Raw genomic sequence first — 21,647 nt, 5'->3', positions numbered from 1 at the left:
TGTCTCATCCAGTTGCTTTTAACACTCTCAAAGTGGACATTTCAAAGTTAAAGAACATCTTCTAGTAGAGTCAAATGACAAGAGTTACCCAGTGCTGTTGTCAAAGTAAAACCTCTTGTCTGATCGATTCTTTTCAAGCTCCATCATTGAAGACACAGGCATGTAGCGCTCCACCTTGCTTGACAGAGCAGATGACCGCCTTTGAAAGGTTTCCAGCACTATAAGAAAATCCGTTTTTGGTTGGTAACAAAGACCAACACGTATCCAGTCATTCCTAAAACCAATATAAAATGTATGAGTCCTCGCAGGAACAGTTTACGTGTCAATACAGAGCAAAAAGGTCACTCCAAAAAAAAAAAAAAACAGGAACACAAAAGCTCCTAAACCCTCAACAAGATGATCAAATCTGCACAGCTTTTCATTAAACATTTTAGTATCTGATTTTCTCAGGATATATTTGATTATATACTTCAGTGATATTTAATAAGTTCATCTGCCAACAAAACCAAGTATGATAAGCTATTTAACTGCAATTCTGCTTGACTTCACTATTGGTACATTATCCTCTCCAAAGGTTTTTCCTTAAAGACACTGTACTGGAAAAGTGTTTGACTTCAGGTGTAGGTCTGTTGTTTTGCAAAATAATTTTGTATTTGTAACTATGAAAAAAAAAAAAAACCAACCCAAACTCTGGTCTTCCAGATGGTTGCAAACTCATGCACACAACTTTGCAGGACATAACTTCAGTATTGCCTTATCAAAGCCACAAAAGAAAATAAACATACTTGTTGAAGTTAATGAGATACAGATAGGTGACATTTGGAGCTTTTCCATTCCAATGTATCGTATAGCCCTTTTGGAGCATCACCACTGGCTGGTACTGCTGAAAGGCAGCTGCTCTCTGATTAATACCTCGAAGAACCATGGGATTGGCTGGATACTCATCTCGGACAATAGTCATGGAAAGATTCTGTCCATTCCAGGTTTGGACATAAACCTATATGATATTCAACAGGGTGAAAATAGGAAAACTTGGTCTCTTTGCAAAAGAAAATGAAATTGTGAAGCACGATCAGGACATTATTAACCAAAATGCTGCAATCTGATGTTCTGAGTTATTCAATATACATATCTCTCCTGAATAAAAGTCCTATTTAAAAAACTATTACAGATGTTTCCCATCTTACGGATAAAAAAGCATATGGAGGAGAAAAAAAAAAAAAATCAGCTATAACACCTGGCCACACAGAGCAGGTGCCAGAATGGGAATCAAACTTGTAAGACTCATATTCAGAAGCTGATATTTATCACCTCCAGAAAACAAACCAACAAAACAACCCCTTAAAGTCCACTCTGTGAAAAAAAACACATTTAGTTTTACCTTGCAGCATCCAATACTGTACCCTCAGTGTGCTGAGAGGAAGCATGATGTATACACAACTGGCTCAAAAGTGTGATACGTATAGAAGTATTTTTAAAAGTCAAAAAATTTTGAAATCCAAAGACAGGTAATTTTTTATTTCTTACACTACCTGACTCCACAAGTAGTTCATGTTATAGATTTGCCCCAAACAGGAAGCCAAAAGTACTAGCCTGTGCATAGTTCCCACTGCAAACCACTCCACTCCATTCTGTGATGTTAATGCATTTGGGGTGTTGAATCAAGTAATTATCCATTCGGCCCACATAGGTGTCCCTGTAGTCAGTCACTGAGCCATCTAGATCATGAAATATTGAGTTCTTGTCACCATCCAGATCTCCTTCTTCAAACCAGGGACCAGGCTTCCCAAAGAAGGCTTTCAAAGAAACCTGACAACAACAAAATAAAGTTTTGTTTTTCCTGAGGTGAAACACAAAGTAACATTTGCACATGTGCGGAAACACAGGAATTTGACAAAGATGATTAAAAACTTTATGGCTAGGATGGCAGAATCTTGCAAAGCAGACATGCTGGGTTTTACTTTGTGCCCTTGCCACAAAGAGGCTCAGGCCAGCTCTACTGTTTATATTTGCTGCAGAAAATTTGTTACTAAGGATATACCAAACCTTAAAAATCTTATAAAAATTTCTTTTCAGCTTCACCACAAGCCATGAATCATTTAGTGTAACATATGCTACATCTCTGTTGGCATTGGATTTTTTGATCAGGAGAGGTCTGTGTGACCTCCAGCCAGGAGATAAACTCTGAAGTAGGTATGCATGGAAAAGATCACCTACAGCTCTTGTTTGTGTATGTTAAATAGGAGAAAACCATTTGCAAGACTTCAGGAAAACTTGCAGTAAACTTACGTTTGGACCAAACTTCACAAGAGAAATGTTATTTTTTGGTGTCATCTGCCATGGATTTTTCATCAAGAATCCAACTGCACTGGTAAATCTGTCTGGAGTTGGCACAAAGTTTTTAAACGTGCACTTGGTAAGGTGAATAGGTCCATCATAAATCTGAAAGCCTCTGATTGGAAATGTCCTGTTGATGCAAGCAAATATTTATACCATCCTGTAATAAAATTCATGGTATACTTGAATCTGTGTCAAATACATCTCTTCAGAAATCAATAAAGCAACTATTACAGAATGACTTGTAAGACAGAATTTAGCAAAGGAAATACAGTTTCTGCGCTCCTCTAATGAGTCAAAAAACTCTCTACTCATACATTTCACTGTCAGTGGAGCTATCACTCTCCATGTGCAAATGTGCCCCTTTTTCAATATGAGAAATACAGCAGAAAAATAATACACCTGCTCTTTGATTGATCATGGCAACTGGAAGTGACTGCAGACTGGAAGAAAGCAAATGTCACTTCTAACTTGAGGAAGGAGCACACAGAGAATGGTAGGCTAGAAGGCTTAACTTGGCCCTCAGGAAGATGATGGAGCAGTTAATTCTAGAAACCACTTCCACGTGTCTGGAGGACTGGAAAGTCATCAGGAATAATCAGCATGAATTCACCAAGGAGAAGCTGACAAACATCTGAAATGACTGGCCTGGTAGAGCAGTGGGAGAGCAGAGGACAGAGTCTACCAAAACTGCAGTAAGCCTTTTGACACTGTGTCCCATAAGATCCTCATGAAGTATGGGCGAGATGAGAGGACAAATGGCTGGGCCCAGGAAGTGATGGCATAAAGTCTACTTGGTGACCAATAACGGGTGATGTATCCCAGGGGTCAATACCAAGTCCAGTCTTGCTCATTATTTTCATTAGTGATGTGGATGATCAGGCCAAGTATAGTCTACGGGCCAAGCTTGCAGAGGGCACAACACAGAGGGAAGCAGCTGAAGGAGCAGAGCGTTGTGCTACCATTCAGACAGACCCTGACAGGCTGGACAAATGGGCAGATGGGAACCTCATGAAGTTTAACATGGGAAAATGCAAGGTCTTGCACATCGGGAGCAACAACCCCTTGTGCCAGTGAAAAGGACCTATGTGTCCTAGAGGAAGCAAAATTAACCATAAGCCAAACAATGTCCCCTTTCCACAAAGAGGCAAAAAGTATCCAGGGCTGCACTGTGAGAAACATTATCAAAAAACTGAGGGAAGTGATACTTCCAATTTTTACAGGACTGGTGAAGCAACAATGTGAAGTGCTTGTCCCCAGTACGAGGCAGATATGGAGATACTGGAAAGTGCAGCAAAGGGCCACAAAGATGATTAAGTCCCTGGAGCATCTCTCATGGGAAGAAACACTAGGAAACACGCTCAGCCTGGAGCAGAAAAGTCTCAGGCAGGAATCTCAATCTTCTGAAGGGAGGGTGCAAAGAAGACGGAGCCAACATATTCCCAGTGACAAGACCAGGAGCAATGTGCACAAGATGAAAAATAACATGTCCCTGCTAAACATCAGGAGAAATCTTTCACTGAGTGACTGATCACAGGCACAGGCTGCCCAGGAAGTTTATGAAGAATCCACCTTTGGAAATAGAGTAAAGACACCTGAAAGTTGTCCTGGAACCTGAGCCCTAGGTGACAGTTCTTGAACAGGGGAGTTGGACAAGATGACATCCAGAGGCCCCTCCCAGCCCCAGTTGTTAGGTGATTCCGCTCAACAAGACTGAATACCTCATATCACCACCACATTAACTTCTCCTCTTTAAATGGCTGAACAGAAAAAACTAGGGTGGCTGGGGCCCGCTTTACCCTTTGTCCTACTTGGCCAAGGATGTGCAGGGACAGAACCTGGAGCCATGTGGCATGGCCAACACATTGTGCTACTTGATACCATCTTACATCATGGCTAGAAAGTAGGGGAAGGGGACTGTCTCTCATTTTCTGAAGGGAGAACATTCCTTTTCCTGGGGAAGCAGTGGGGTAACACTGATCCTGACCAGAGGATCTCCACCAGGAGAACACTTTGGAGTGCTGATGGTCTCTTGGCCATCTAGTTCTTCATCTTGAGGGCTACCCAATGCCATGCTGAGTGGTGAGCATTTTTGCTTTTTTTTTGCATACAAATCACCTTTTTTTTGTATACTTTTGATATTAATATTGTCACTATTATTGTTAATATTCTTAATCTCATTGTTTCCGGTACACTGTTCTTGCCTCAGCTTAAGATCTCTGTCATTCGTCTTTCTCACCTGAGGAGGTGGGGAAAGGGGAGTGGCTACCTGGGGCTCAATTTCCAGCTGGGCTTAAACCAAAATAGTCTTCTTTCTAATTCTGTGGCAAGGGTAGGACTTGGTATTATGTTAAACAACACCAGTGCAAGTCAAAGAGAAGCACGGTCACAGATTGTGATTTGTCACAGACAGACTGCAGTCTCTAGTCCCAAGCTGACCTTTGAAATTCTCTTACCTGAAAGCTCTCTTCTAGACCCAAATACTTTTAAGTCTAAGGTTTAATTTAAGTAGGATAACTTAAATTTCTACAGAATAGTAACCTGTGGAAGCATCAGATGAACCTGCTTCAGTAAAAAGGTGAGAGTGACACAGCTGCACACATAGCATTAAACAGAAAAAGAGAGCATCACTTTCAATGGAGCCTTAATCTCTGACAGCTCAACCAAGAAGGGTCTTTACATCTGATACAGTGAATTTTTCTTGTATATCTAGTTCCTTCATTCATGACATACTTACCGATTTCTAGGCAGAGTGCGTGTCTTGTTGTCTATTCCTCCAGTTCCCACATATTTATTTTGTCCACCTTGAAACCCATAATTCTTGCTCTCACCTATGAACAGTGACTCTGATACCTCCTGGCTGGCACCTTCATCATTTGGGAAGCTCCCATCACTATCAAAGCAAATCAAAGATAAATCTTTAGCCAAGACGCTCCAGCAGATGATTATGCCAAGCCACAGCACCACTTTTACTTTACTACCTTACTTTTACAAAAGCACCACTTTTGCTTTGCCCTCCTCAAGCAAAGCAGTACAGACCTCATGGACAATACACAAAACAATAGATTTAATCATTAACATTAAATAGAGGCTAACTCACTGAAATGTTCAGCAGAGCCAAACATTAAAATTTCTAGCTACCTTTGTAGTGGAGCATCTTTTTATTTACAGCCCACTTTTCCAGTCCTAGAACTAGTTTGTCAATCTCAAGAGCAGTAATTTCAGCTCACTAAGTTACTCTCAATATTTTTCATTAGAAAGAGACTCTAGCCCTGCTAAATGCTTAAATGCTCACCCTCCCTTTCTTTCCCATTACACACTTTCAGCTGTTCAGGAAGAAAAAAAAAATACTGCCTAAGGAATCTTACACTACCAAGAATACCTCAATAAATATAAGCTTTCTGGTAAAGAGGCAACAAACTGTGGTGTAAACCAAGCACAGGCTGAACTAAAGTGGAAACTTTGGCAGCTGTGCCGGTTTACAGCCTCTATAACAACATCTATATGACTGGAAATATAACCAGGCCCCAAACCAAACCTGCACCCTTATGAAAGCATACCTATTAAAATGAATACATACACGTAGATTTTCTAAGCTTCTACACAAGGAAATATAGAAATTATTTAAAAAGTACTCACCTCGCAAATGTCAAACCTATTCCATTGTCTGCAAACCTACAAGAAAGTCAGGAACATCAGTTGTTTTTTCTGAATTATCCTACAATTGGTTAATGTAAAAGCACATCCTGTGATGCACTGAAAAAAGCTTGAATTTTTCTATTAATGAAACATATAACCACCACACAGTTAACTTTTCTAAAAGCATTCTTGTTAAAAAGTAGTGAAATAATTTTCTACACATTTTAAAAAGGACTTGAGAGCTTCAAGGAGACAACAGAAATCCCCATCTGAATTTACTGTCTCTACCAGCTCTCAGGCTTCTTTTTACTACAGCTATTTTTCTGCTGGTTAAGGCAGATTCTCATCTAATCACATATAAACTTGCATACTTGAAGTTGTGGGATGGTATGAGAGCTGGTCATACTGAGAAGTTCCTAAAGCTAACCATCAATCCTCTCCTATAACCCTGTTGTAATGCACTTTCATAAACAAAGCCTCAGAGGAGACAGCATGTAGCTGTTTGCTTCCAAATACCTACCCAGAGTTCTGAATGAGGATATCCCCTCCCCTGACCCAGGCTCCATGATCATTGTTTTTGAAAGAGATTAATCCGTCAATCAGAGCAGCAACTCGGGGCTTTTCAGGGTCTGCATCTTGATGAGGTCGAAACCTGGGAGAGATAAACACTCAGTACAAGAAAACTTGTTATTTTATATGTGCCCTATATGTTGTGCTGAGTGAACCTGAAAGACAAAACAATCATCTGATGGGCAAATTTCACTCTGCTTAATGTTTGGAATGAAAGAAGCTAAAGCAGGTACATCTCTGTCCTCGCTAGTACTGGAAAAGCATCAGTGGGGTATCATGAAGCATCACTTTTCCAGGAATTCTCCCAGGCTCTTGCTCAGTCTAAGTTTCTTTAGCTGTCTTTAGCCTCCCTTTATCCCCCTTTTCCTTCTGCCATCCCTACTTGTAGTGAAGTATTAATGTGAAAGTTTGATGAAGGGAATTATAAGCTCCTTGGAAGGACACACAGGGCTGACATTAGTTATGCAAGCATAGTCTGGACATTTGTCTAACTGATCCTTCAGCTGTTTCAAGCTTTTCTGACATACAGCAGTGCTGCTTCTTTGGGCATGCCTGAGGTTTTTTTAATGGCATTGCTACCAAGATGGTTTTGTACAGTAAATTATGAGTGGAATCTAGTTTAAATAGTAAGAATGAACAGTCTGATTAAGAACTGGTGACATTTTCACTAGATTACCCCCATGACCCCAGACAAAAAGTAATACCATTTAAAAACTGCAAACAGGCATATTGAGCAGATAAAGATATCTGTGTTATCCCAACCTCCTGATACTCTTTTGTTCAGATTTGGATCTGCCCCCTCCACATCCAAGAGAGAAATGGGAAGATAAGTAATGCTAGGTTTTGATAACCTCAGTCTTCTGAATTAACATTTACATCCCTCCAGTCTGGTTCCATGTACAATGATTAGGGACCTCACATAATTATGCAGTATCTCGTTCCTTTTCTTTCTGCTGTGAAACACAACCCCATTCCATGCACTGAGTTTCTTGCATCCTCAACACACTACAGGCTCTCAGAGGGCATCTTGACCCTCTCAAGTTCCTCTCAATTACCTATTATGACTGAGGTAAAACACAAGGGTTATATGGATTTTCTGTCAAAACATGGAACTAGCAGGTTCATTTCCAAATTATGAAGTATTGAGTATCATCAAAATGTGGAACTTTCCTCTTTTCATTTGCAGCAGTCATTTAGCTGTCATTGTCTTAAACGTAAGTCAATTGACCATAATGAATCTATGAACCATATTTTCAGTGCTCGTACTTAGTTAACACAATAAAATGTTGACAGACACAGTTATCCAATATTCATATAACCAGTATCCCAGGCTATTTTATTTGAAGTTTAGGACAAGACTAAGCAGGCACAGTATAACCTGGAACTCTCCTAGACTCTCCATTACCTTCTCTCACTTTGTAAACTGAAGAAAATGTGGTTGATTGTACCACCTCTGCAAAGAGCCTTCAGTAGAACTGTACTACCGAGCTATGACTTCCAAGTCTAGAAGGAACAGCAGAAACATTCAGCAGTAGGAAAGGTGAGTGGATGCACTACTGAAGCCTTTTTCTAACAGTTAGTTAAAACTCAGTTGTAAGTCAGAAGATTAGATTTTAAAGGAATATTTTCCTAGCAGCAGCAATTCCAGAAAACACTTTAAGCATGACAGTAAAGCATGTTTAAAACAATGTCCTCTAAGAGGATGGAAACTATCCTGAGCAAAAGCTCAGAAGAAACCTAAATCCTTTAAGAGACACCATCTCTGTTGTTCCCAAAATGGGTTAATAAACGAAGGAACAGAACAAATATGAACTTATTGCTTGGTTATAATTTATAAGCTATTTTATTGTCTTAAAAGTGTTTTTCCCCATATGGATATATGAGCAGTCTCAAAACTTAGCCATTTTTCACCCACTTGAAAGAAAATATCCTTTACCTTGCATTGTTGTCCAAACAGAGATATTCTCTGGGATCATCAGCACTAGCATTAGTTGTTTTAACACCCTTATCAATGAACAAACCAGCCTGAAATAAGCAAGGAAAGAAAATTCGTAATATCCAAAATTAAAGACAGAGTAAAAATGAAATTTTAAAAATTTAGGCATTGCATTCTATACACATATTAGAAACTCTTATATCCTTCTGTTTAGCTTCAATTGGCATATTGTCTAATGGAAAACTAGCTAATTAATATAACAAACCAGTCAGTGCTAAAATGATAGGAATTATCTGTGATTTAAAAAAAAAAGGGAACGAAAAATGATCAAAGTTCACTTCGGATTTCTTTCACAACATCTATTTGAGGTTTTCCACTCACTACCAGATGCTGTTCTGGAAAATCTGGAATCCAGTCTTGTGATGAGTTCAAATTATTCTCATAAATGGAAAATAAAAAAGAAACCCCAAAACCCACTGTGAAAAATCCTTTGTGTTTCACTTTAAAACTAAACTACCTTTACCATAAAAGATAACTTTGATCCATGCAGTAATAAACTTGAAACTCAATAATTCAGTATAAAATAAATTACTTGAGAAAATAAAAGCATGAGGAGGCATTTTTGCTCTTTTACCTGAATTACTTACAAATACCTGTGACTACTTTCACCTCTGATCCAAATCAGGATTACAACTGAGTCTAATACACAAGAAGATTTTCAGACTTGCTAGTGGAGCTCTCCCTCAACATGGAACTTTAGCACACAAACTGCTGCCCTTGTTTAAAGATTATAAGCCATACAGGTGAAAATCTTTTCTTTACAATGCACTTTTGTATTCAGTATGTTCTAATTCCAATCTGAATAAAATGCCCTACAGTCCCAAACACATTAATAACACAACTTCCATTAAACACTGCATCATTTTTTGGTATCTCAGACAACTGTAGGGCAAAATCAGTTTCACTTGGCAAAAAAAAAAGAAATCCAATAATGATTTTATGAGGTTTTAATGGTTAAACTATGAGAATCTCATGCAGAAACAAACACAAATAAGTAATTATTTAGAGTTAGGTAGATGTCATTTTGTAAATGTCATTATATTTATACATACACACAGAAACTAGATTCCAAATTAAATACTTAAGGATTTCAGCTGAAGTGAAACTTTAGCTGAGATGTGGAAAAGGTTTAAAAGTCATACTAACAGAACACTCCTCAATGACTGTAGGCTGAGAACTTCATAAGCAAACTGTTGCAAATAAGTGAGCTTCTGAAGGCAACATTAAACCTTAATCTCTAACCAGAGACTGCGCAAACACCTGAGACTCAGAAAAATAAACTGTAGCGACTGCAGTAAGCCATTAGATGAATCACTGCTATAATAAACTTTGATTATTCAAGGGTCAGCTTTCTTCAGAGTAGAAACAAAGCAGTGTTTGTGCTCATCTGAAATGATACTTGTGAAAAAATTATTTTATTAGAAGTATTGCTTTATTTTAGTTGTTTGTATCTTATGAGTCTCTGAAGCATTGAAGATCCAAAATGCAACTAGAAAATACACCCATGCTGACTATACATTGTTCTACAGTAGAGCTCAAACATAGCACAAAATCTAATCTCCTACCCAGCTTAAAATGCAAACAGAAAAGTTGTAGTATAGAATACTGAGAGATAAAAACTTCACTTTTTTTTAATAACATACTACATTACCTTAAAATTAGAATGAACCCGGTTGTTATAGAAGATTCCTAGGGGTGTAAGCTCTGATTTGGTTTCGATGGCTAGACTATGAGAATCTCCTGTAGCAACCCTGTGGAACAAATACCATATTCCAGCATCCTGCAAGTAATGAGAGAATAACATTACTTATAAGTGAGTCTGATACTATTATTGGTGCTGATCCATGTTTTAAAATAAAGACTCCAAAACAAAAATTTAACCAGCGAAAATGTGGGATTTTGGAAATAAGGCTACATTCTAGTGGACAATATCAACTAAAAGGTGTTTTGCTTCTCAGTGAAGCCATTCAACACCACATATTTAAGATGTTCTAATATTTCAAAGTAGAAAAGTGTTCAAATTAATGTAACTTCTGCATTTCAGTTATGACATCCCACACACTAGATTTTCCTTTATTAGTAGATAATACTACTCACAGTTAGATACTCAAAATCATTCCTCCTATCTTTACTCTTTAAGTCTGTTAAGGCTGGTTCATCTCTGCTCCCATCAAAATTTAAATGGCACAGCCAAAAAAAACCTCAAGAGCTTTCAGCAGACAGAAAAAAAAAAGCACATCAAGAAATCTGGCCAGTCTGGGGCACTGTGCCAATGACATGCAGTAATAATTTTAGTATCTTCATTTTCTATACTTCATTAATATCTCTGCTCCTAAAGAAGCTGGATTTATCTGCTAAACGAAACCCACAAAATTTCACTCTCAACTACTGCACTTGCAAATGCAAATCTGCATTTGCAAGAGGTGGCATCATGACAACATCTGCATTGGAGACACCTACAGACACCAATACTTTTGCCTGATCATAGGCCGTGTGCCCTTAAGAAAAAGAATCACCCCACTAGGCACATTAAAGAATTAAATGGTAGCTAAAGAAACACTGGGTGCTCCATCTCATGAAAAACAGCCATCAACCTTTTCAAGAATCATGGATAAAGCCAATTCACCCTGGCTTAAAAGATTTCATGCATTTCATTCCAAGAATATATTAATTTTCCAATGAGTGCTGGAAATTCTACTTTACAGTAATGTTCCCATCCCAGTGTGTAATGATGACACACTGACATTTCTGGTGATTAACCATTACAAAGCAAATATGGACGTTCCATTAATAAAAATACCAAAATCTTACCTCACATATAATTAAGTACAGCTCTGTGTTTGGCAGACTCAAATAAATTTTACCCAAAACACCCCCTGCTGCTTGAAAAACAGACTTAGATAAACTTAAAAGCATGTTAAGCATCTGCAAGCATTCAGAAATATGAAAAAGGTTGTGTTTTTTCTCTTCTCTTCTCGGTCATAGACACCAAAACAAAAGAAACATCTACTGCCTGTAGAGCCTTACAATAGGCTTCACTGCATAATTAAGGATCTTGGGGAGGAATGGATTTATTTGGCTGTGAATTGCTCTAGTTTATACCAGTAAAAGCTCCACAGTACAGAGTTTGTATCAACACAGTTGAATTATTCTATTGCTAAAGCAATAAGCTGTGGTCCCTTCATACTAACGGGTTTACATCTGTGCAAAGGATGTATATCAGAGTGGCTAAACTTTTTAAGACACAAATTCTTGCTCCAGTCAGGCAAATCCTACTGACAAAATCCTACTGGGATGAGCTACACAGGCAGAAAAAGACTTTGTAAGACTTAAGCACCAGCTAAAGAAGCAAAAAAAGCTGTTTAACTTAGCCTGCAAAGCCTAAATGAGGTATATTACATAAAGCAGGCAAAACAGGAAGACATAGTGTTGGACAAAAAAGAACTGGTTTAATCTGGGAGGTGAGTCCAGATCCCTCCTACTGCTAGACAAAAAAAAAAAAAAAAAAAAAAAAAAAATCAAACAGAAACAAACCCACTACAATAAAAGCAACAAGAATTAGATGACACAAAAATAGAATGAAATTTTTTAATTTTTTTTTAATACTCCAGATATTTCAATTTGGCTAAGTATTTTCAATCCTAATCTATTTATTAATAACAGTTACCAGCTAATAAACAAATTATTTACTTATATAAATGTTATATTTTATAGATAAATGTTATCTATGGCTAAAAATACACAAGCTCATATTCTTCCAACACCAGAGCCTTGGCAACAACAAACAACCTTTCCTGTTTTTCATTTCCATTGATCTTTTCAGAAAAATCCAGTTAAAAACCTTACATATCACAGCCTCTCATCCAATATAGAACAGACTCCAGCCCCCTCCTCCACAGTATGTACAGATCTTTATATCACAGGCAGCTATGATAAGTTATTTGCACTAATATAAGGTTCAGAACGAGCAAAACTGTAACAGCAGCAACTGGCTGGAAACAATTGCCTAACCAATGATAGAAAATAAAAATTTTACTGTTTCTTACACAATGAACACCTTTTTGTAGTAATTTTTCATTCCAGTGACTACAGCTCTTGCAGAGCTGTCACTAAACTCATGACAACCTACAGAATAACAAAAGACTTAAAATGAAATGCACCAATTCTGTGAAAATAAAAGGACTTTACACAGACACTACTACATTTCTACATTGACACTACTGTCAAGTTTATTAAATACAAAGAAGAAGAGATCTCCTCTGTTGTAGCCACAACAAAGATTTTTGGAATCACTTAAATGCACACCTAGACATACCCTGCACTTCCAATGCCAACATGCTGCCAAACACAAAAAGATGCATATATAAAAAAAGAAAATATGTGTATATCTGGCAGTGTCAAGGTTACAGATTTTACAAATGCCAGAGACATAAGAAGTTTGTCATGAATTACACCCATATGCCTTACCTGTGAGCCTGCTGCTGCATTATTTATAAGATGATTGTTGGGGTGAGAAATCCAGAAAGTTGAAACAGCCCTGAAATATTATTCAGAAACTAGTTACTAAAGAAAACCTCTATCTCCAACAGAAATATCCTCCCTTTTTAACATCATCAGAAAAAGGTAAACTGATGAAGTAACTACTTCACACTCAAAATACAAATTACAATCTTCCACATCTAGAAGTCAAAAATGCCTTTTTTTTTAGTTCAGTGCACAGTACTGTATTTAATGTTGTACAGTTATCCCATGCAACGATAAACTGTTTTAAGAAGCTTTCACAAGAAACAAATAGCATTCAGAAAAAACAGTGGTGACAACTTCAGAATATGCATACATTTACGCAGTAGTGAAGATGTTCAAGAGACTTCTAAGGTCCCAAGTATCACAAGAAACAACAATGTTCCTATATTTTTTTTCTTTAATAGAAGAAAAAGTGTTACTTTTATTGGATTTTTTAAATAGCAGTACTATATGAACTACATTCATTAAATTATAAATAAAAATGTTTCCACCTGCACTTTGTCAAAATATCATCAGCACTTTAACTGCTACAGCTGGCTGAGTTTTACTTTTCATCATGACATACTCACATGCAGTCTGTGGCTGGCACTGGGACATAACTTCCATAGACCTTATCCCTAATCCCAACACACATGCTGCTGTTTCTGTCTGTAGGTAGAAGAGTGCCTGGTTTTGTGACTAGCCCAAGGTTGTGGAACAAAGTATTCCTCTGCTCAATGCCATCTTCTATGAAGAAACAGTGACCCAGTGTGTCATAGCCAATTGTGTCCTTTATCTGTAGAAATACAAGTTCATTATGTCAGTCGTAACAGTGAGATTTATTTGACAAATACCATCTAGTTTTACTATCTTGGCACAGCTGGAGAGTAAAGTGTCAGTATCAGCAGCTCAGATGATTCAAGCACAGTTTTATTTATCCCTTACAAACACAGTGTTGTCTGGAGAGTTTAGCTGCCTTACAGCTGTCTTACAGCTAGCTGCTGTAAGAATCTGAAAAAGCAGAATGGTGAGAACTGTTAAATAACTGTAGTAATTTATTTATCCACTGAAATAAGAAAACCATTGCTGAACATTGGATTTGCATAAGGAATGGGATTATTCTGGCATCAAAATGCTCTTTATAATATTTATTCCAACCGGTTGGGTTTTACTCTCTGCGCACCTACCAGTAAACCATTCGTTGCATGAACAGTCACACATCTGGAAAAACAGTGATGAATGGAAAGACCTTCCAGATAAGTTTTAAAAGTATATCCTCCTTTTTCATCCACATCCCCACAAAGGTGAAAGTGAACAGGATAACTTCCAATCTGCTGCTGGCCCATTTGCTTCAATTCCACGTAGGAAAGGTGAACAGATGTAAAATTCTTCAAAATCTAAAAAAAAAAAAATTAAATCCAGAGGGAAAAAACAATTTGCTTTTTCATCAATGGAAATTTTAAGTTAATACATCATCTACCCCAGATGTACAGAAGCTAGATGTATGAAGTTGCCACAGTCCAACACAATAAAAGTTATAACAAACATTACGGTCTTGCTCTACAAGAAGCCTTACAAAACTGTATCCTTCATATATGATTTCAAAATTTAAACCTCTATGTGGTTACAAGCGAGGAATTTTCACCAGACATACTGCCACACTTTACTGTTTGGTCTTTACCAGGTGGCAGATTAAATATTCCTGCACGTATATTGTCCAACCAAACAGAAGTCACCCATATCTGGGTGGGTCAGTAAAGAAGCTGCACCAGCACAGTCCATCTGGGACAGGTTTAGCTGAATAAAACCCACCAAATTAGGCAGATTCAAAGGAACCTGCTGAGATACCTAGCCCAGTTGAGAGCTCAGTGCTGGGTCAGCTTCATTAGACAGCTGCTCAGAGAATAGCTCCAGTCACAGAGATGCTCATGATGTCAGTTGGTTCCACCCTCTCATTTTCCCCATATGTGAGCATAATTTGCCTTCTTTGAGCCTGGTCCCATTGCCTCTTGTCCTCTTGCTGTGCACCTCCAAGAACTGCTGTGGCCACACTGAACCCTCACCAGTACCTTCAGACAGCAACAAGATCTCTCAACTCATCATCACACACTGCCAAAACACCTTTCCAGGACACAGACCAGGGTATCCATATTCTCACTGCAATGAGAACCCAAAACTGAAAACTGCACTCCAGAAAAATGCCTTTACTAAGGAATATATGAAATTAACCTCACTATCATACAACTCCACAGAAATGTTAATATGTATGAAGTAAAGTCATAATGGGGTTGTACCAGTAATGCATTTGTACCAGGTAATGCATTTTCTTCCACCTAACCTGCTATGAAAGCATAAACCAAGTGGAACAGCTAAACTGCAAGGAGCTAACCTGAGTTAAAAAACAAACAAAAAACAACAAAAAACCAGAATCCAAACCAAAACAAGTCCTACTTTTCTTTGTACCTTCATTTCATTAACTTAGTTTTACTGAGTATTTATCAAAAATATCCATTTTCACAGGGAAATCAGTGAGTTTTTTTTCCTCCTCCTCTAACTGAACTCTTAGGGTTTGCATACCTACCACATAGAGGCATGGTCAAAACTTGACCTTTCAGGCATCCTTAATCTCTAGCTCTTAACTACTGAGAAGCACACCAAAACTGCAAACCATTGCCTCTCCTTACTGCTACTAAGCCGCCTTTAGGCTACTGAACTAGTGACCAGTTGGAAATTCAGGATCTTCAAAAGCTACTACATTTCTTAACATCTAGGATCCCTCTGCTTGAGCATGTAAGATTAGCATAAGCCAAAAATACTTTCAGCGCTGAAGTCTAGGTTTGGCAGCAGACACTTGCTACTCAGTCTCCTGGGAACAATTTAACTTTGATGAGCCAAAATGTTTGTTTTCTTTACTGCCTTCCAGACAACTGAAGGTCTGCTTATTTACACTTTGGTCACACTTAGCAAGATTCACAGCTTGTCAGTATCTTCTTTCATTACATTATCTTAAACCCTTGACATCTTGAGTCCACCTACCTTCTTCCACAAAATATAAGCTGCCACATAGTAGGAAAGGGCTTATTTTCTTTCCCACTATTATGGCCACCACTATGAAATTAAAATTTGTATCCAAATACATTAGAAAGAGATTTAAACTGTGTTGACCACATTATGAACACAGATATACTTGCAATTAAAATCTGAGACCTCAAACTTCTCTAGCATCACTGAAGCACTGCTGCTCAAATCTTTCATTTTAATTTAAATTTCATTTAAATTTCAGTTTAAATACTAGTTTCTAGAACACTGCTTTCTCTCAGCTTTGTTTCTTCATAAGACAAGAAATCTGAAGCAGTTTCTTTATAGCCTTAGTATTTTCAAACTTTTAAGAAACTAAATATAAAATCCCATATTACAAGTCACTTTATTCTCCCTCCATGCCCCTCTAGCGCTCAGGTTCACATAGGAAATCTGAATTAGGATTCAATGCTCATCACCTGGGGAGGTACTAAGGCAGTGAAAGGAAGGAAGAGAAATACCAGGGAGGTCAAGTTTTATTCCGTAATGTTATAGGATGCACATGCAGGGATATCACTTGTTCAATCCCTAATATACAATGTCACAGAACCTGCTGGACATTTCTAGAACAGTTTGAGCATTATATCCCTTCCTTCAATTCTGCAGACTAAGTCTTGAGGAGTTAAATCTGATTCAGGTAAAGGTGAGAATGAAGTAATTTCCACAAAAAGCAACTGAATTATGTTCTTTAAGTTTTCAAATCCCTTGAAGTTAAATATTAATCTTTTGTCCTTAATATGCCTTTGTATGACAGAAATTTAATTCAAAATGTTTTTCAAACCTTGATATGTCCACCAAATGTATCATAATTGAAGAACTGACACTCCTTTTCAAGATAGCAGGTATTTTCTGTCTCCCCCTTTATTAGGATGTTTCTTGTAAGAACTCCAACTTCTGCTCTCATGTCCACTCCATCAATTACTTCTCCTACATGAAGAAACTGAGGGTTTTCTGTCCAACAAAAAGTTTTGAAGCAGGAGGGAAAAAAAAAAAGAAAAAAAAGCACCACTGATTAAAACCAGAATCAACTTACAAAAATAAGAAAGATAACCACAGCAACAAAATCTATGCATTTCTCTGAATATGCTGGTCTCTCTTAGCTTTTCTTTTGGTAAACGTATTTTTCATTTTAATAAGATATCAATCCTCAAAAAAATCAAAATTTTATTTGCAAGTGCATCTTATAGTTTTGATCCAATAGTTTGTGAACAGAATAGGAAAACAACAAAGAAGAGTTTATTCATCCAATGTATCTTCGGATAGAGTGAAACACAGATGCAGACTTACTTTAAAAGAAAAAAATATGCTGGCTGCTTAATCTGTTTCAAAGACAAATTAAGAACTGAAAGTGAAGCCAAAACACTTTTTGAAAATGCTGTATTGACCTCCTCCTAAAAGAAAAAATAACTTGCTTTCCTAACTAAATTTCTTCTTTATTCATCTTCAGAATAGCTACCTAAGAAAGAGAAAATTAGGGAAAAGAAGACAGTCTGGTTTTACACCTGTCTTCAAAAATCCAATCAACTTCTCATTGAAAGTAAGAAAATTATCTGGTTTTGTAAACTATAAAAAATGCATTTATGCATTTACTGATACCCTGAACTATCCCTCCAAGCCTTAAAAAAAAAATATATATATAAGCCTAAACCACAACATGAAGAGGAACCAAGAGTGACACCAACACTATATCTGCCTCTGAGGATTTAAAAAGCTAAGAGACATCATTAAATGTGACTGCACTCCTCTCCCTAAAGGCCTGCCTATTGTTTTTCCCTATATTTGACTAGAACCTCAAGAAATCAAGTGCAGAAAGAGCAACCAGGGCTCCTACAACACAATACTTTTTGGTTTTCCTACTTCAGAAAGGTGAAACCAGCAAAAAACCTACTAAAACACAAGGCTAGAAATAATTTCAAAAGATTATACATTCATCAACACCTCAAGTTTACCATTAGAGAAAATTCCTTCTTTGTGGAACAAATAGTAGGGTAGCATGTGGATTTTTTAAAACTATTTACATTACTGTGACAAAGAAAACTACATTGAGGGTGGCAAAGAACCCCAGCTGGGAGAGTTGACTGTAAGTTCACCTCCTTTAATATCTTTTTAGTTAAGATTTACTTTCAAAAAAAAAAAAAAATAAGCCAAGATTTTGTGGTTTACACCATATCTTGTGAAAACAGGATTTTTTTTAACCTTTAAAAGGAGCTGCTTTTTCACAGCACAATATTTCCAAGATGAAATAGAGTCTACACACACTACTCAGTGGTGACAAGAAACTTCTTAAACTTCATACTGCAAACTTTAGGTTAAGTTTGCTCTTTAAAACACTGTGCCCAATAAAACACATGACACTAAAGAACAAAGCCCAGGAAATATCATGTTCAATAGCACTAAGGTAGCTCTGCAGCTTCACTCAGACTGGTATTCTCTGAGGGTGTAATCACGTAAACACGGATATGTTTCCTCACACTTGAGATTTCTAAATGCAGTAAAACATATGTGACCCCTGCTAACAATTGTGTGAGAAGCAAATTTCACCACCAGCCAGACTGGCAGTCCCTTAAGGCAGAGGTGTACTGGGAAATCTGAGGGTGTTGACAGAAAACTTCCGAGAATGAAGAAGAGCACTTTGAAGAAGGAAGTCTCACTGTGCAAAAATTAATGGGACAAAACCAGACTGAGAAAAGCACCCATGAGCTGCTGCAAACTAACACTGCAGAACAACACTGTTAGTTTGTGCTAAGGACTGATGCTGCAGCCCACCAGGAGAGAGAGGGAAAGCTCCAGACCAGAAGATGGAGGACACCAAGGGCAAGGGCAGTACCATGGTGCAGGTGTGGAGCAGCAGAAGGAAAACAGAGAGACCAGCATAGCTGTCAAGCCAGTCTCGTGGGAGGCTCTTGTGATCTCAAGCAGAATGACTCAGATAATAAAAAGGAAATGGTCAACAACATGCATGACCATTTACTTGTGCATCACACCCAAAGGAAAAACAGATTGCAACTACTTAGGGATATCCTGTGAGAGCAGAATTTTGGAAGGGTCACTTATTTTAAAACATTTTGTTGGGGAGGTGGTAAAAAGGAGACCGAAAGAAAGGAGGAAAAAAAAAGGTACAGGTTCAAAGATTGCAATTTTCTTTTTTCCTCCCTGTTTTTATTTCTATTTTTTAATAACAATAGAAAAAATTATAACGATAACAGTTCAAAAGATGAGAATGACACTAAAGGCATGGGAAACAAGAAATGACCACATCAGCTATTCAAGCATGTGAAAAGACAGAAAGGAGCCAAGGAAGGAAAACAAGCCTAACCCTACTGGAAAAAAAAATAAGGCATTCAATGAGCCTGGGCAGAAATTAGAAAGAAGTTAGCATGGTGAGCTGTGAGACAGACCTGACATACAGAGTCATTTTATAGCAAGGAGAATTACACATCCAAGTACAGGGCAACAAAGCCATACAGCGATTCGAGAAAAGGCTGCTCTTTACTGCTTACACTGCAAGGGCCTGTCCAGCAGCAAATACATCCTTCATACAGATCTTCAGGTGGTGACTGCTCTCATACCTTTGACTTTAACCTGATGCTTGGTACACTCCGCGCAGGGAAGGAGGGTGAATTCCTCTGTCTGATACATAGAATAGTCTGTGCTCGCAACCACAATCCTGTCTCCAGGCTCCCAACTACTAACATCATCCAGAAGATTCAGTATGACTCCACCCACCGCCTCCACCTGGAAGCCTGATATTGGGACACCTAATTAAAAAAGAAAAGAAAAGGAAACAAAGATTATATTCACCTTTATATGAAAAAATTCCCAAGAAGATACTAACAAAATATGTAAGAGATTTCTGCAGGCCCCAAAGCCTTCTAAAGCACAACTCTGCCCTCAAACATGCCAGTGTGAGATGCCTTTACAGCCTGTTTACTTATTGGATCTCAAGCAAACAAAGGAAAACCACAGAACTAATGATGACTGGAATAAACTATGATTTTTTTTTTCCTTCAAAAAACCCTACTATCATATGGCAGTAATTGGTAGGTCCAGCTACCTTTGCTTGTTTCAAGTAACATTTTTTTGCCATTTTGAACAGTACGGATGTAATCAAGGACATGGAAAACAAAGTAGAGGACTTTCTTATTTAAGCACAACTAATGGAAAACTTTGGCAGACCAAATGGCATGTACATAAAATTTCACTGGCTTATAATGAATTTGCCTAAGTTCAGCCACTTTTGCTAACTCTTGAACCTAACTCTACAACACCAGTAAGTAAAAGATGTATTTTGGTAGTTTTTTTTTAATGTAAGTCTTCACATTTTCATGGGGTTATCAAGAAGAGTAAAGGGGTAGTACCAAATAGCTCAACTGCCTAACAAATAAATTTATACCTACCAGAAATTTTTTTCTGAGGAAAACACAGTAGCATTTATTAATTCTAATAACAGAAGATATTATTACCCATAAAAACTCAGATCAAAGATATCTTAAATTTAAAAAAAAATTAATAAAGGATAAAAGCAAGCAAGTGGCAGGTCTTCTAGCTTTTTATACCACAGATTCAACTTTGTATCAGACCAGCTGCCTAAAGTTCAGCACTCTAAGAGCAACCAAAATTTTTAACATGAATAAAAAATTTCTTTTGGCTTTAGAAGTTTGGTTTGGATTTTTTTTTTTACCATACTCAACATCTCAGAAGCTTAGATTTAAAATCTACATGATCGGCCAAATTATGAAAATAAATTTTAGAAGTATCAAAACTTATAGGACTCCTATCTTCATCTAAATATACTAGAATTTAAGACTCAATATTAAGCTGCTCACATACTGTATACAAAAAGAGTGAGAAATAGGTAGTACTGAAGAACTGTGTCTTCCTGTGTCATCCATAGCAAGAAAAAACAACTTATAGCAGCACTCAAAAATTTAAATTGCAACCAGAAGTTTTAGCAAAAAAACAGAATATGAAGTATTTTTTCTTTTTCCCTCAAATGTAGAATTTCACAAAACACTTTCCTACCATCATTCCATTCGCTGTAAGCTCTCACAACAAACTTCTGACCATCCACTGTGAAAAACTCTTTTTGAGCAAGAGCTTTCCCACCAGTGCTGTGGTTTTCATAGTTTCTCACTGATTCATTACAGGAAGAATTTCCACCACCTATGACACCAACTAAAGCCCAGGCTTGCCTGTGAAAATCAAAAGTAAATGTTTAAATATAATTGCCCTTTAAAAATTCTTTACAAAACCAGGAAAGGCAAGGAGTATAGAGTCATTAAAAACCCTTTTGCTTGCTCTTCCAAATTAATTTTAAAATGCAACTTCAACATGTAGAAGGAAATGGGCAGATGTAACAGCAGAGAAAAAAAGGTTAAAAATAACTGGGTGTCCTATACACAAATTGGCAAACAAGAGCTCTTACTGGGGAGGGCTTTCAAACACATTTTAAGTAAAACATTCAACAAGATAAACATTTTTCTAAAAGCGAATTGCTAGAGATGTGTGACAAAATTCACACAGG

The 21,647-nt window shown here is 37.4% G+C and overlaps 1 protein-coding gene across 2 annotated transcripts in view; it reads right to left on the bottom strand.

Moving 5' to 3' along the window:
• Positions 1-21,647, bottom strand: part of CEMIP2 (cell migration inducing hyaluronidase 2) — a 50,760-nt gene that overhangs the window by 7,083 nt on the left and 22,030 nt on the right. For both annotated transcript variants that reach the window (XM_009097889.4, XM_050986838.1), the window contains exons 5-19: positions 21,146-21,315; positions 19,693-19,881; positions 16,905-17,074; positions 14,233-14,442; positions 13,636-13,841; positions 13,010-13,079; positions 10,194-10,322; positions 8,483-8,571; positions 6,497-6,628; positions 5,977-6,012; positions 5,075-5,230; positions 2,290-2,467; positions 1,594-1,809; positions 786-997; positions 89-274 (exon numbers count right to left, since the gene is read on the bottom strand). In XM_009097889.4, the coding sequence (XP_009096137.1) occupies positions 89-274; positions 786-997; positions 1,594-1,809; positions 2,290-2,467; positions 5,075-5,230; positions 5,977-6,012; positions 6,497-6,628; positions 8,483-8,571; positions 10,194-10,322; positions 13,010-13,079; positions 13,636-13,841; positions 14,233-14,442; positions 16,905-17,074; positions 19,693-19,881; positions 21,146-21,315 (2,349 nt within the window). The remainder of the gene's footprint in view (positions 1-88; positions 275-785; positions 998-1,593; positions 1,810-2,289; positions 2,468-5,074; positions 5,231-5,976; positions 6,013-6,496; positions 6,629-8,482; positions 8,572-10,193; positions 10,323-13,009; positions 13,080-13,635; positions 13,842-14,232; positions 14,443-16,904; positions 17,075-19,692; positions 19,882-21,145; positions 21,316-21,647) is intronic.

The sequence above is a fragment of the Serinus canaria genome, chromosome Z (genome assembly GCF_022539315.1).
Source record: "Serinus canaria isolate serCan28SL12 chromosome Z, serCan2020, whole genome shotgun sequence".
In the NCBI taxonomy this organism is placed as follows: Eukaryota; Metazoa; Chordata; class Aves; order Passeriformes; family Fringillidae; genus Serinus; species Serinus canaria.
The sequence above is the reverse complement of the archived record's forward strand: the minus strand, read 5'-3'. Positions and strand labels throughout refer to the sequence as shown.